Source organism: Cebidichthys violaceus, unplaced genomic scaffold (genome assembly GCF_023349555.1).
Source record: "Cebidichthys violaceus isolate CVI_PGR_0920_01 unplaced genomic scaffold, fCebVio1.0.p SCAF_5, whole genome shotgun sequence".
In the NCBI taxonomy this organism is placed as follows: domain Eukaryota; kingdom Metazoa; phylum Chordata; class Actinopteri; order Perciformes; family Stichaeidae; genus Cebidichthys; species Cebidichthys violaceus.
Window position 1 is genome coordinate 12,898,975 of NW_027176705.1, and position 17,222 is coordinate 12,916,196.

At 42.1% G+C, this 17,222-nt stretch overlaps 1 protein-coding gene across 1 annotated transcript; it reads right to left on the reverse strand.

The window, feature by feature from the left end:
- Window positions 1-2: 2 nt before the first annotated feature.
- On the reverse strand, window positions 3-15,289 carry cmtm4 (CKLF-like MARVEL transmembrane domain containing 4). The gene is made up of 4 exons (XM_068730463.1): window positions 14,429-15,289; window positions 8,272-8,448; window positions 3,322-3,420; window positions 3-2,699 (listed from the first exon to the last, which is right to left on the reverse strand). Exons 1-4 carry the CDS (start codon window positions 14,612-14,614, stop codon window positions 2,535-2,537), a joined length of 627 nt encoding a protein of 208 aa, XP_068586564.1. The 5' UTR covers window positions 14,615-15,289; the 3' UTR covers window positions 3-2,534.
- Window positions 15,290-17,222: the final 1,933 nt, after the last annotated feature.

Genomic DNA, 17,222 nt, shown 5'->3' on the forward strand with positions numbered 1-17,222 from the left:
AATAATGTCCAAATTACTTTATTTAAATCGTCACTATAAACTGAAGTGAAGCCTTTTGTAAATGTTTTGAACACAAAAATACAGCTTAGTACGGGTCCATGCTGTTCAAGACGCGTTGTTGTAATCAAAGCACACAGAATCAAAAGCAAACGGAAGAGCATCTCGCCTCCAATGACATCCACACAGTCAGACTGAGCATGTTCACCGTTCATAGTGCGATCTGGAAACTAGTGGAAATAAGTTCTCCTCTTCCCTATAAATAGAAAGACCATTACACACTGTAGCAAAACGTTGTATATACAGGGCTGCAGCTTGATAGTGTTTGACTGATATGATGGTAAATTGATATTATCAAATAGCATAATGCACGGGTGTGGTTGTGCTGCAAAGTGTGACTATTTTTACATCACTCAGACACAAATCCATCCATGAAAGAGAAAAGCAGAATAGATGTTATTGTCTAGTCATACAAGTAGTTTGGTCACCAGGAGAAATAGCAGTTGTACGTGATAAAAGTTACTAAAACATGAGAAAAGCCAGATTAATCAAACTTTCTGTATAATGTGGAAACTTCTGAGGCTGTTTAAGAAGCCATACGGTTTTTATTTTCATTTTAACCCAGTCAAACACATTTCTGGTCCTACTCTTGTACACACACACACACACACACACACACACACACACACACACACACACACACACACACACACACACACACACACACACACACACACACACACACACACACACACACACACACACACACACAACTGCACTTATCTGGCTGTACTGTAACAGTCGTCTGAAGTCACAAGGAATACATTTTAGATGACGACCAGGAGCTGGCGCCATAGAGTCAATTTAGACCCGGCACAAACTCACCTCAGCCTGATTACATTTAGAGGTCTTATACAACAAAAAAATGCACACGCGTAACTGTAGTGTAAATTCAATGCATTGAAACGATATCAGGTGCCAAAAATTCAGTTTAAATTTCTTCCTTCTTAAAAAACAAATGTGATTTTTCAAGATCAAGCATTTTTTTCTGTTCATAACGTACACTAGGGGAACAGAAAAACAAATAAAACCTGTTTTGCGCTCTGCATTTAGGAGCTTTATAATAGCTGCAATGTGGAATGATAGTAATTTCATAATACATGAAGTGTGATAATATACTGTAGATACATATGCACACATTTTAATAAAAGCTGTGACAATAATGCTAAAAGTACCGCATTTTCATCCGACCATTTCTACCTTCAATTCATTTTCACTTAATGAAAGTAGCAGTTACAGTAATTTTCATTCTCTACGATAGTCCTGTCATGTCTAATAATTAGGAAAGCATTAAGAAATACAACGTTCAGTTCGAGGCACCCTGTGATTTCATTTCAAATCTTTTTTTAAGTTTCAAAGACGGAGGGAGTGTGTCAATACCTGAGAAACAGTCTATTAGGCTAAGGGCATTGGTCACCTACTGGTTTCACAATTAATCTCACTGATGCACCGTCAACATTTCTGTTACCTGAAGCCGTGGATATGTGCAAAAGTAATAACAAGCTACCAATAACTTCATCACTCCTGGCTCACAGTGTTGGCCTAACACAGACCTTGAAAATAAAATTTTAGGAATGCTAGTGTGAATATTTTTGGGATCAAATAGATGGAATAAGGTACTTTTATTTTGGTCTCATAACTGTGTCAAATCCAGTGGATGCATTTGTGTTGCAAAGAAGTAGGTCTTTCATCACTCATTTCAAAATGTTGAACTTTTGTCGTGCTGCCTGTCTTTATTGCAGTTAAGAATGACCTTGTTCTGTTACTGCATAACTGCTGGAAGGAGAGCTCTTACTAGCGGCTAAAGGTCACATGTTAAAGGCATTTGTAAAGTTAGTGAAGACGAAGGAGAAACAAACATCAGCATGTGTAATCTTTAGATTAAAATATCTACAGCCTTGCTCAAAGGTAGAAACCAAAGGCTGATGTCAGTATCTAAGAAAGAACAGTAAAGTTATGGTGCTTCTGTTGTGCTGCAGGTTAACTGTATAGTTCTGGTCCAGTGGTTTCCTGAACCCACGGTCACATTTATTACCACAGGCTTCACAGCCAGCGGCGGGAAATAAGCAAACTGTACAAAAGTTGACCTTCTTTAACTCGACTTCTTTCACAGTGAAACACAAAACTTTCTGAAAACACCTAGTTAGTGCACAGTTGGAGTGAAGTCAGTCTCTTTTTTTTTTTTCTTTCGGCTCTTCGTGGAAGTTATCCTTCATACTGACTTAGAAAGACATGTGGATGAAACAGAGAATACCTTCAATTCTGTCTGGAGCTCTTCACTTTAGAGTCTTTATGTGTCACTTAAGACAGGGTGCCTGAAAAACAAAGCCTCAGAGCTCAACTGTGACGTTGACATGAAGATTCATTCAGTGGCTGAGCAGGCAGGAGAAGTCACAAGCATGTGGTGATCTTGAGATGGCCCTTCCACTCAAGACTTGAATGAAATACTTTAATTTAGTCCGATTGTCTGCCACCTCTCACGCAAGTTCAGGTCTAGCCTCCATTTCTCCACGAGATGCTGTGCGCGCTCGCATGTACTCGCTGGTCTGAGCCGCCCCCTGACACCCATTGCCACGGCGCCACCTCCGCACCGCCAGGAAGGTGTTTATACCATACACACCTGTCACCAGGAAGCCAAAGATCTGTGGAAACAGGAAGTAGAATAACAATGTCTGAATTTGAATGGGAACCAAAGGACTAAACGCTTCCATGGCCACACAGATCCTATGCAAACTTGATTTAGGCAAAAAAAAAAAAAAAATATGTACGGACTGATAAGATTAGGCTTAAAAGCTTACATGTTTTCAACTGCATGGATAGACATACAAAAAAAAATGACTTTAATCAAGCTTGCTAAAAACCCACACTCATGCACACAAATGGTCTGGTGCTAAAGAAATGTGCATTCAGGGTTGCGTTGGCAGCACATGCTATCTGCTCAGTAATCAGGCAGCATGTGACTCAGATCAGATAGCAACTGGAGCTACCAGGCAGCAGCAGCAGCAGTCAGATAACTCAATGATCTGGTCAGAACAAAACACAACCAGGAACAGCTCCTGCATTGTGCTCCGCTCGGCCACACATATGAGTCGGGTACCTAAATGAGATCGTTGCTGAGCTTTTCTTAATGCATCAGTATATTTCTAAGTAGTAAGAATTCTTAATGATATGCCTTGATAGGAACTGATGACTGATAAGAGGAGGTTCGTAAAGATGTCTGCCATGTTTTGTATCCGTCTATCTTGGATGGTTCTGACTACTCACCACTGCTGCTATTTCAGCTCCAGTGTTATGGTTGATGCAGGCCAACACGAGAGACGACAAGAAGAAAAAGAAGGTGCTGGCAGCCGTGTTAACCAGGTCCTACAGGGACACACAAAAACAAGCATTACATGAGAAACCAGATGTTCATCAGTACTATATTCTTGCTGCTGATGCAGATTAATTATAAAATGATTTGTCATTTATCATGTTGTCAGCGGTGAAGCATGAAATTAAATGTCTGCATACATTTATACAGTTAGGGCAATGCTTGAGTTTCACTACCTATATCAAAACTTTTGTACAAAAATGTATTACGGTTCAATCCCCAGTATATGTCATGTTTTACCCCAAATCAATGAAAGTGTTTAAGTGTTTATGAAATCTGAAATGTATTGCAAAATAAATGCTGCACATAGATGCAATGAAGCTGCATCAATGCTAATATCAAAGCTACAGATAAACTAATCCCTGTTAGAGTCCACACACATTTGAGGCTTTTTTGACACAATTCAAACCAGTAATTGTCTCAGCAACGAGGCGGATGCCACGTCTAGGTAGGACATCCTGCTAAACTCAACTTTAAAACTGCAGGAGGGCAAAGAAACCAACAGCACATACTTAAAAGCCACCTAGCACCTCATATTACACACAAACACACATAACTCACTCCATCCCCCACCTTTTTTTCACACATTGAGAAGGGGAATGAAAGAGATTCTACCCTTTGATGTTTCACTCTCTTGTTCTCAGCGGTGCTGGCAGTTAGGGGAGGGTTAATGACGAGGTGCTCAGCACGACTGGGGCACGGCACTCGTGATCAGATGCGTGATAGTGATCATGACAGACGTGGTTTCTCATATGACACACAACGCTCATACAACAGCGGTGTTGCAAAGGCTGAAACAGACACCGGCACAACAGACAACTCAGCGGGGCAGAAAAACTGCAACTGATTGTGCAATTTAATCAATAGCACATTAATATGGAACCATAACGCCTCATGCTAACTGGCACAGTCGATGTACAACGAAATCATAACCACACCCACCACACACACAATAAACATCCTCTCACTCACACTCACTCACACACACACACACACACACACACACACACACACACACACACACACACACACACACACACACAAGCCATTGCTCACAATACAAACACACGCTCCCATCTATCTCGCCCAACCGGTTAGACAGGAAATACTGTTTAACATTCCAGTGTCCCGTTCTCATGTGAAGAAAGGCTTTTCTGCAGCTTTCAGATCCCATTTTCTCTCAAGATCCAGTCAGCTCAGTCCCTGAAGTTGACCCTGAGCCTCTCTGCTTCACTCAGTTCACAAATTCCACATCTGAACCAGGCCGGCACTCTGTAAAACTTTAAATAACACAAGCACAGACTGGACCAAACCACTGGCTCTGTGGCTCATTATTGGCTGGTATAATGGTTTTACAGTATTCTTTCTATCTGCTGAGAACCAAACTAGTATGCTTTTAAAAAAAACATAAATTAACTGAGTTTAAGTTGAACCCAGGTCAAGTCCAACTGAGCTACTCCCACCCCCAAAAAGGAATATTTCACCCCGTCGAGCAATCGAAACGCGGTCATCAGAGTGACATATGGAGATACTGTCCACTATACTAACGGGGAGAGATCTAGTACTCATAGCAAGCAGTTGGACAATCCAGTTTCTGGATTGTCCTTGAACTGTCAACCTTGAACAAATATGTATACATTGTCTAAAAGCACAAAGCCCCATGACTTTATCCGCTGCAAGTAACAAGACAGCATCCACAACACAGCAGGAAAGAATTTACAAAAAAACCTAAACTAAATGATATTTTTATCCCATTTGTGCCTCTGTAAGCACTAATCTGTATCAACAATGTGGTCTTTTTGATAGTAAACTCCAACAAGTTGTCTTACAGAAGAAATCAGGATCAGGACTGTCATCAGAAGTCAGTAATAATTTAGGTTTTTTGCTTGTAAAGGGATTAATTGGACCACATGTTGTTCCATGTAAACTGTATGTGGTTCTATGTCTCTGTTGTGCTCTCAGGATAGAAGCCAGAAATAGTCTTTGGACTGCAACTATGGAAACCATAGAGGACTCAGCAGAAGACTAATTATGAAATCTATTCTCTTGACAGTCGAATCAAGTCCCACAGAGCCGGAAAGCTTCATGCAAAAATACAACGTCTCTCCGGCTTTCACATCTACGCCTGACTCTTGTTGAAAGACAAATAAAGATAGTAGGGAAGTATTTCATGCCTTTTGTCTGCTTGGGTGGCAAACTTCAGCTGTCAAAACCAAGAAAGCTTTTATTGGATTCCGCTTGTAGGTAAAGTAAATACAACATGAGCAGAGTGGTCTATGGTCTGAACTGATGATAGATTAATGACTATGGCTAATAATAACCACAAACCTCAGCTGTGTGTGCAGATTCAGCAGAGAGATGTAGATCATTACTGGCAGAATAAAACGGGGCCATCCAAGAAAGGATTCACTCTCTCACACACACACACACACACACACACACACACACACACACACACACACACACACACACACACACACACAAAGACGACATACTGGGTAAATTATGTTGAGACCAAACAGGTATCTTTGCTTGTAATATTATCCAGTACAGGTTTTGACAAAAGGTATGTGTGTGTAGTGGGTATGTAAATTTAATACAAATGCATTACTTGAATAATGAAAACAAACACCCATCAATCCGTTTAGAAATCACAAAAAATAAGGGATCAAATGAAACTCAGCTCTTAGAATCTAAGATCTCATCTAAAATGAGAGCTAGGAGCTGACTTCAGAATAACAAGTTATCCAAATAATTGTCATCTCTACAGTGTGAACGGGAATTGCGGATTTGCCAAAATGTAAACAAATAAAAAACAAGGCGTCGATTTTTTTGAAGTGTTCAAATACTAATCATGTGTTTTAATAAGCACGTGGTTAAAATATTTTGTTGGCAGTTAAACTTATGAAACTTGAATATACATATGAAAACTAAATATGGAAGCAGAAAACAAATTTAACGCAGAAAATGAAGCAATCTTGACGACATCTAAAAACTTCAACCAATACAGATATTTTTGGAACACGAACAGACACAGACAGCAGCTTTGCGTTACGCTCCTAGTGTGTAAGGCTGTGACAGGTCCAGTCATTCACTCCCAACTCATTCATGCATTGACGGTGATGAGATACTGTCTGTCCCCAGAACAAAACTAAATATATTAACCACACCAGCAGAGTTTTCAAACCGATGCTCTCCTTTTGATCGGAGAACAACGACAGCCTCCCTCTCTCCCTGTCCCTCCCCTTCAGGCTGTGAATGTTCTTCCCTGTGTGCCCTTAGGGTCGCCCCATTTCTGTCCCACAACCCCTCAGCGTGGCCGACAGTTATTTGGAAAACAATGCACCGAGTCTGCCCGTATGCCTCTAGCCGGTTGTGCGAAGCAACCTCATTCACGCGAACTAAACCCTGAAGTTCAACTTAAAAACTAAAAGTCACCAAGTGGCTTCACAACAAGATCCCAGGACTGCGTTCATTTCCTTGTTGAAGGGGAGGGAGAGGCGGTCAGGACCTGTGTTTCCCCCCTCTGTGCTGCCAAAGTCATCACAGAGGGTGAATTGGAGGAGATGGGATCACATAGCACATAATTGTACGATCAAAACCCTCCCTCGAACCGCACTATAAAACAGCTCACTTCACAGGGGAGGAATGGCAGCGTCAGTCCACGGTTTAGAGTTTGGAAACGGGGGAAGGCAGCAGAGGGGTTAACATTTGGTTAACACTCTGAAAAGCTCTCTAATGGTGGAATTCCCAGAGGCCTTATGTGACTGGAGCAGCTTTGAACTTGATAGACATAAACAGCGTGGGGTGCAGCCTACAACTGTGGAGTGGAACTGAGCATCATGTGCTTGTTAATTACAACAGCTTGGAGTCGGGACACAGACTGTGAAATCAAACTAAGTCTGTCTTTGCCACAGTTCACTCACCAAAAGTGAACAGGGTTTTTGTGTTGTAACACAGAATTTGTTGTTGTCCAAATATATGTAATTATATAAAAAAATATATATATAGAAAAATATGGACTCAATATCTTGCATAACAGCATTTTCCAGCAATAACAATGAGCCAAACCGCAGCCCACCAGTCGAACTTCTTTGAAGAATAACCTCCTCTAAGTCTAATGGCAACCCACAACCAAACCTACTTCTGCACAGGCCTGTGCACACAAATAATACATGTTGACAATTGCACATTTCTTGGCGAATAATCACCTGAATGGAAAAATGATTCACTCGAGATGGCTGACATGAGAAATGCCAGTGAGCCTCCGAAAGAAAATGAACAGAACGTCTCAGAAAAAGAACCAACGGTAGGATTTTAGATTATAAGGACTGCCACTCCGAGACTGTAACAAGGTTTCATTCGGTGTCATTCCACCAAAAGTAGAAGCCAAAGGCACGCCCTCCCTTCATGTATGAGGTGGAATACTGTACCAAGGATGCCATAAAGCAATCGGATAGCTATGGTTGGATTTGGACATCTGGCTTAACATCCACTGCTTTACTACAGTTTGTACACTGTGTGGCCTTTTTTCCTCCCCACTCATCTCTGTAAAGGATACTTGGCAGCAGCTCAGAACACACCGATGTGTTTACGTAGGCAAATACTGACAGGCTACCAGTATCTGCTGGAGAACACCCACCAGCTCATTTGCCTACAGCTGACAATGCTCGTCCTGGTGTTAACACTGAAACTGTTTGCACTTCCAACCAGCTCCATCCTCACTAAAGTTTCACGGTTTCGCTGGTAGAATGAACTTGTGTTAAGCCTGATAATAAATAAATACAAGGGTATGACTTTGTATGGCGTACTACGGATGACACATTAGGTCCGCCTGTACCTACCGTGAGGCTCCAGTTGACGTGGGGCACCTTGGTGTGCAGGTTGAGGCTGAAGATGAGGAGGAGGACTCCTGTCACCACGACAGCACTGCAGCTGACAAACTCAAAGAAGTACACCCCTCCACAGGGAGAACACATCATGATGGTCTCTATGCAGATGAATCCGATGAGCGACAGGACCTAAAGTGAAGAAGAACAGGAGAAGGGCATGTTGAGTAGACTGTTTATGTTAAATGTCTCACTCTCCCAAGGAGTGTGATATCAGTCAAACCCATGAACCCTGACACAATTACGCCACACGTTGGATTTGTGTGGCTGGAATTTGTCCAGTCATGCACATTTTCAGTGTTATATTTTCTTCAATAGATAATAGAAATAAATGACCAATGAGTGGGTGACCGTGGCTAAGTGGAGAGCAGGGCCACCTTTCAATTAGAGGGTAGGCGGTTGGACCCCCGGCTCCTGCTCTGCCAGTCTCATGTCAATGTGTCCTTGAGCAAGACACTTACTGAATTGTAAGTCGCTTTGGATAAAAAGCGTCTGCTAAATGACTGTAATGTAGAAATAAATGATTCCTGGTTATGCTGCTCTTAAGGATAAAGGGGGTACTGTAGCCATTTCTGTAACTTTAAGTGAGTGTCTTTCCAGATGATGAAGGGATCGTCCTATGAATAGACCAGAGGTCGTGAGCCCATCTCTAATGTCTCAGTCCTGGCAGCCCGAGAAGAGGCCTCCCTCCAGCCAACATACATCAACAAACCACAGTATGGGAAGAATTCTGCTATTGAGGTGTTCCTCTTGCCATCTAGCCTCCGACGAAACCACACGCAGATTACCGATTGGCTCAGAGACATAACAGAACCAGGAGAACGCCACTGCAACATATTACCGACCTGAAGCAGCTAAATTTAAACCAGTTCAGACCGGATCTGCTTGGTCTACCAGAGAGGGGCAGGTTTGACATTTTGTATTAAACGTTGATACCATATATTGTGTAATGATGGGTATGGGTTGAGGGATGATGGGAGGTTAAACTGTAAGAAACTAGTCCACAGCAACAATATTTGCTACATTTCTTTTACTCCTTGAATCAAACTCATGTTGTACTTGTGCCCAAAAGAGCAGTTTCATGCCAACTAAGGCAGGCCTTGAGTCTTATCCGTGTTTATCTCCGCTCTATTCACTGAAGGTACGGGACGGAGTTGACTGAAATGCGGCTTCATAAGCTGCTTAATCTCCATCAGTAAGACACTGCAGGTTGCTTTGATACAAAGTTGCGGGGTAATGATGCCGTCTCCGATGAAATGGATTTTTTAAAATACAGACCATAAAGTCATTAGCATGTGGATTGTACACGGGTGGCTCCGTTGTTTGCTGTAGTTGCAAAGACGAATTTGGGGTTGTTTATATTTTCACATATTAGTTTGTATAACTAAGAATATCGATATAAGACATTATTTCATGAATCCCATAAAACCTGACATTACGCTGCGTGTTGTACTGCATACATACATGGGGCCTCTGAAAGCTCCAACAGAAGCCCGTCTCAAAAGAATGTTTAAATCTTTACAAATGTTTTGCCACTATAACAAATGACTTGACAATAATAGATAGATATGGTCTCCGTGCAAAGCTCCGTTCTGAACATCTATTGATATGAAGATGAAATGAGAGATGTCACCTACTGTTTGCATCCGTGAATGTGTGGTTATGTCTAAAATGAATATTTAAAGAAGATGTAAGAAGGGCAGTGATTCGTAAATTCTGTGCCAATGGAGACTGATCTGGTCACAAATCTCAAAGTTCATCATTGAGAAGGGACAAACTGACTTAAGGGAAATGCTTATTTTCTCATTTATATTTGTCCTGTTTTAGTGTGCCTGTTATCTTTGGAACAACGTTTTTGGAAGTAATTGAATTTAACCAATTATACAGCAAAGCCATTCCTGGAGATAAGACAGTCATCCCGTTTCTTTTTGCAGAAAAGTCTTTAAGACTCTCAGAAGCGCTTGAATCTAGATCGTTGAAACTTGTTTATTAAGGCGCTAATCTGACTCCAAAGTGTCCATCAAGCTTCAAAGTTAAATACTTCTTAAAACCCTAACACTGGGAATGTTTGTGAAACCCAATATAGATTTTCTTCCGATCGTGAATCCACCACAACTAGTTGCATTGCTTGACACTGCTGAACAAATACATTGACTTAAACAGCCTCATCAGCAGACGACCCCTCCACCTGTCTCCTAGCTCTCAGCTGCTCAACAGTCAAGCCTGTTTATCCAGATTAATGAGCAGAGTCTACCGTTCCTGAGTCTCCTGTTTGTGACGGACTCTTGGTCCAATGTTCCAAGTCTCTGGCTGAGACATCACCTCACAGGAAAGACAAGAGAAAGCACATCTGCTGTCTGGCCAGCGTTATGACAAAAGTTTGATTTTGTGCAGCTGCTGAAGGCATATTAGAGCATGTAGTTGGATAGCAGTCCGTCTGTGACTGTAACACAACCAAAAAGGTTACACCCAAATGGGAGTGGAGGGCTGCATGGGCCTAAGGGTGATGTCATATCTCTTGAAGAAAGCATATTGCTTCTCCCAGGTCCATTTGTAGCAGGTGTCACAGGGGAGGAGGCAGAGGATCACAAAGCACTACTGGATAATCTTGTAAGTAATGATTTTATGTTAACCTTCACACAACCTGTTCTTGAGGTTCAACTCTCTTTCTCTTCTCCCTCATGCGCACAAATCCTTATCTTAGGGATTATGCACATTATTAGTTGCCTTTAAAAAGGCCTCTAGAACTCAGATCCCCTTCTTATACACCATCTGTTCTGGGCAGAAAATGAATGAAGGAGCAAATAGGCCTCGCTGCGAAGACTATGCAACATTATATGCTGCACCCCAAGTGCTGTGGGACCTCATGCACAAAAAAAAAAAATTACCCCAAATTGTCGAATATGCTTCAGCAGCCGCCCACAATCATGTATGTGATGGAAAAAGTAGCTTGAATGCAGGTTATATTTCACCCCAGGGAATAAGGTAAGTGTGTGTTGTCGTGCGTACAGGCAACAGCATGCACGTCTCCCCACATGCACAATGTCCTTGTTGTCTTTATGTCTCCCAACAAGCCCAGAGTAAGTAATGTTTCGACCAGAAGAGAATTTAGCAAATGCAGTCTCTCTCAGAGCAGGAAATGCTCGCTGACATTTGGGAGCATCTGGTAACTTCATTACAAAACATCCACAGACTGAAAAAAAACGGCCGTAGCATAATATTTAATTACCACTTGTTAGAATAGGAAAACGTGGGCTCACATACCATCATGAGTGAACTGCTATGTCTTCATGAAGACATAAGGCTCGTGTGGAAACAAAGAGGGTTTCAGTGGTGTTCTGTCGGATCCGACAAGGTATCAGATTCCTGTCATACGCTGAATATCAGTTGGTCTTTGTTGACCCAGTCACAGTAGAGAGACAAAGATGGACACACCTCGCTCAGGTTACATCCTACTGGAGGCTGTTTCTGATCAGCACGGATCAGCAGCCTGCCAAGGAATGACAAGTTGAATGGCTCTATAAAATCCTGTGCAAATGCATTTTAGTGCTCTGGTGTAAAAAGCAACAACAAAAACAAAGAAAAAACCGATGCAGTTCTATTAGCACCTTAGTCTGTGCATTGGGAAACAGAGAGCTTCTCAGTAACCATGGGTCAGTAAAAGGTTCCTTGGCAAAGTCATGAGGAAGTAAGGACATTTCCAGAGGGGCTGTGTGAGGTATTGAGGGCACACTAACTCTTGATCAGCCTTACATTCAATCTGTAATTCATACAGCAAAACTCCATGTGTGCAGAAAACTATTTGGATCTTTTAAGAAGTGCGTGGTACAATGCAGCATGTAGTGTACTGTACCAGTCAAGCATTACTCCATACAACTTATTTCTGTGCAAAGATGATCTATTAACAACACATGACTACCGCCGCTTTCAGCCACGGAGCAACTTTCCGTTAACACAGTGATGTGAATAACAGGCACAAAACCTCCTCCGCGGTGCCTCCAGATCAAGCAGAAACTGTCCTGCATTAGGTCCTTGTACAGTATGCAGTCAGCTTTGTATCGTCATCAGTTCTAAAAGATCACCGCACAGCCTCAGCCGGGCCGGAGCTAAACAATTAGAGGACAGAACGATAAAAACGCAAGCCAGTGAAGCTATTAGTGTTTGGCAGCAAGCCTTGTAGGCCTCCTCTTAGGTACCGAGTGTAAACTTGGATGACTTTCGGTGGTCCCGTCCTTGGCAGTGAAGGAGATTTGACTAGCTCAAACCGGAAAGTCAGTATCAGCGCTGAACAAACCATTCAAGTAGATAGAAAGTACAAACAGAAGGAACTAAGATAATGCTTTAAAAAAAAAATGCATTTATCTGAGCTGTGCCATAGCTGTTAGATTTGACTGCATATACATGAAAAATATTTGGGATCTTCCAGGAACACAGAGAGATGGGTGTGCGCTTGTTTTGTTCATCATTGCTTTAAAAAGTACATTAGCAGAGTTGCAATATTAGCAATGCATTCTATCTTTCTGTGCTACATTGTGCCGTTTTGGCAGCAGCATTTACATTTGTATCAGGGGGCGTTGGTGGTAAATGTTGTGAATCAAAGGCTGTTATTGAACCTTGATACTTTATAGTTGTTGACCGAAATGCACAGAAACTGGCATCAAATGTCTCGTCAGTTTGTAATCTAGTTGGTGTCTCAATCAAATCATGTTGCCAATTTTAGATTGGATTCTATTTAGACAAAAATTCGGGGATGTGGAAGAAACACAGAAAAAAAAGTCTGTTCTGTCATTCAGCAGACAAGTCAAAGACAATATGATATTGTTTGAGGAGGACTGTCAATATGAATCTTCTTCTTAGTTACTGGCTGCTCCAAACTTCTCCCACAATGATGACAGATGGCTTCCTTCTCACATACTCGGAAGTAAACATCACAGGTGTGTGCAACTGCACAGGCTGACTGTGCACTTCTGTTAGAAAAGTGGGACACTCAGACAGTCACAAGATTTTTAAACTTAAGTTTGAAAAGTGAAGCAGAGAAGCCAAAACTCTGCAGTTTTTGGACTTTAGTTTGCTTGCGCTGTCCACAAACATTGTTAGAGGTAATTGCTAGCTTCCTCAACTTCATGGTTGTTCCTGTTGTGGACACACTACATCATGTGTAGGAGTGCGCAGGCCTGTGTTTTTTGGCACCAGAAGAGAAGAAATGGCTCTGGCTCGATAGATATTTCCTCCTTTGGTGAATTGCCAGAGCTTTAGGAGCCCTCATCTTGCTTTGTTGGTGCCTCTGTCTCAGTTCACACATCTAGTTAAGACGTATTGATTTGAAAAAAACAGTGAATATGTGTTTATTATCCCCCCACTACATCCTGACAAATAAATGGTGCTAATATTTATTCATAAATAATGATACACAGTCAATCACTGGGTGAATTTTTGAGTGGCCCCACAGTTAAGGACTTTGAGAGCAGCAGGGGAACAGCAGAGGGCGTCTCACATCTGAAAGGTCATTTTCTATCTACTTGCAAACATGATAAGTTCCTACCGAAATACTAGCTTAATCACAAGAGACAGAAAATATCACAAGACACAATAAAATAATAATAAAAAAAGGTACTGTTGGGGATAACACTGAAATACTGTACCATTTTCTTGGAGCCAATGTGCATCCTTCAAAATAAGAGTCATTCATGTTTGACCAGCTGAGCTAAATTGACAGTTTCATTTTCTAAATTGACAGTTGTGGTCCTAGCAACCTCACCCCGGCAACCTATACGTGCCACGGGGTGTTAGGCATACTGTTAGCATGAAACCTTACTAACCACTCTAGGGGATGTGGAGCAGAGTAAACCAGGACCTGTAGAGCCACATCTGTTTGAATTAACATGTTGGGTTTACTACTTCAGAGACAGATATAAGTCAACTGTGAGGTTTTAATGCTACAATATTATAGTGCTTTAAAAAGGAGAAAAGCACTTTCCCTGCAGAGCCATGTTGTCCATATGTTAGTGGATGTGATCCACTAACGGTGCGTCATAGTTAGTTTTACTCACTTGTATGTGCAGGCTAGCTGTAGCTACATCTATGGACATTGCAGTAATGTGCTCAAACTTACCACTTCAACCATCTTTAAAATCCCAAAGTATGACTTTAGGTACTCCATGTCGCACCGAATCCCCCCCAAAACGTTCCTCGAATGGACGGGCTCGGTGGTGGGTTGATACGGACTGCTGGCCCCGGAGATCATAGAAGTGTTGGAGGCCTCGCCGTCAAAGCCCTCTGCCTCCTCGGTGGTCCTCATGATGACTGTCGGGAGAAGCTGGACTCTCGACTGGCAACGTTACGACACACAGACCCACGCTGACAAACCGCCTGGGTACCTCACGGGCGCAGGTTGTGTTTCAAAAAAGCACACTTTGTTCCATGCAGGCTGGAAGTGGATGGAGAAAAGAAACCAGGCAGTCCACTCTTCATGGCCAGCCTACGGGGAAACAGCCGCGACGGGTGCGCTTTAAATATTACGCGCAGCAAAACCAGGCTGGGGTCCGTTTTTATGTAACCCTGCGCTGTTTCCTCCTGTTTGCAATGTTGCGTCTCTCTCTAAACAGCCGCACTTCTAACTATGTTAGCGGGCCACTTGTACGAATCCTAGTGTCACTTCACCGTGGACGATTCGGGTTAGTTCGGCAGCATCGAAACAATGCCTACCGGGCTGTGTGACTCCTCTCTGCGGCCGAAAAAACATCCACCCATTGTGGCCCAGAAGAACCGAGAGGACCTTATTGTTTCCTATTGTAAACTTAGGCTAGTCTCTCTACGGCAGCCCACAGTGAGGCTGTGCCCGTGCGCCGCTCGACTCGCTATGGATGCGAGGCAAGCTTGTCTCCGCCCCTCTGAAAACGGCACATTCTTGTGTAGGCTCTGCGCCCGGTTTAAGTGTTCCCAAAGAGCCTGCAAAACGAATCCAGCCGGAACCACGCCGACAGGACCGGGCTCTGCTGCATGGTTTCTGTCTCTTCTGTTTCTCGGACTGGTCCTTCCTCACCGTCGGTGTGCCTCTGCAGTCCTGCTCGTTACCTCCAGCCAGGCCTGATGAAATGATGCATATTTATACTGTAGCTACTTTATCCTCCGGGGTAGCATTTACTGTAATGATCCTGAACATATTGTCTGTATTATCTTTAAAAGCCTATTATGTGTCTAGAACAAAAACTTGAATATTAAAATATGAGAACAGATAAATATGACTGCTTTTCTACAGCAATTGGTGTGACAACAAAACATTCTGGATGTTTTGTTTTTTTATCAGATGTCAGATCAAGTAAACTTTCAGAATTCAGGGATAGGCCTAACTTTCTTGAAATTGAATGAACTGCGACTCCGTGTACGTTACTGCCCTCTTGTGGTAGTTATTGGTATTAGGAGGTTGCCTAGGTGATTGCAGAGGGCTAGAGATGCTGCAAAAGTCTATCCGATATGTGAATAATTGCATCCAAACAGCCATTATCCTCATCTGAAGTGGTGCAGTCACGACAGCAATTTCAATTCAAGAGAGTTCAGTGCTTTAAGTGGCCCTGCTGGGCAACGACAAACAATAAAGCCTCTGTATGATACAAATGTGAAGATTCACCCGTACAGAGCCTCAAATGTAGTGTTGCAAATTGTTAAGGCTTAAAGCAGGGGACTTTGGAGTAGGATGGATAAAGGTAATTAAAAAAGAACAACCAATATAGATTTGAGAAAGCTTAATTTTAGGACTTTAATCAGAAAGATTATGAAATGTTTACGTAGAAAAAAAAATTCTGGTGGAATTAATTGGGACTGCAGTAATTTCATCTTTCATAATATTCGATGGGTACAAAGAGGGGCTTCTTCTGGCTAGAGACCATTTCACAGTTGTAAATGTAAACAGAGCAGATGTGCCAGCTGACTACTTCACCGTAGTCTGCTGGGGGAGCAGCATTGGAGCCGGAGACACCAACAGACCTAAACTGGTTAAGAAGGTCGGCTCCATCATCGGCAGCAAACAAGACATTCTGGAACAGGTGGTGGAGAGGAGGACACTGAAGAGACTACTATCCATATTGGATAACCCGGATCACCCTCTCCGCCACCTACTGCAGGGACAGCGGAGCACTTTCTCCAACAGACTGATCCAGCTCCGCTGTCACAAGGACAGTTACAGGAGAACATTCCTGCCCTCTGTTATAAGACTCTACAATAAATCACCTCTGACCAGATCATCATCCTTCAAATGACTATAACACCGCTACCCTGCTGTTGCTTGTTGTTGGTGATCCTTGCACTACTGTTTAGTTTGTTTTGTTTACCTAGTTAATTTTATACCATCCTAATTAATTGTATAGACATTTTTAATTCTATTTTATCTTATTTTTTATTATTCTATTTCTTCAAATGCAATATCTGCTGTTATTTTATTGTACTGTATATATTGTGCATTTCCATACGTAATATTTTATCTTACTCTGTAAATTGCTGCTGCTACAAACTAATTTCCCCCTGCGGATGAATAAAGTTTATATCCATCTCTGTCCTGTTAAAGTCAAGTGAATGACATCAGCTGACTGGAAGTAAACACCCAAGCTGTTGTCAAGCAATGCAATTCCATTATAACAGTCTATTAGTACATTTGTTAAACTACAATATGAATAGCTATACAGACACTTCATCTTTGATGCTTGTGATCTTTCAGTGTTTGACTGCATTTGTTACAGTGCAACAGAACAAGAATCAGCCGTTTCAAAATGTGGATTTATATTTAGCAATAAGCACCATTGTTGTCATTAACTAGTAATGCCACTCATTTATATAGTTGTGTGCTGTAGTGCAGGGTGGAGTTAGGGTTTGTGGAGTAATTAAAGTCAATCAAATCAATGCACATTGAATAA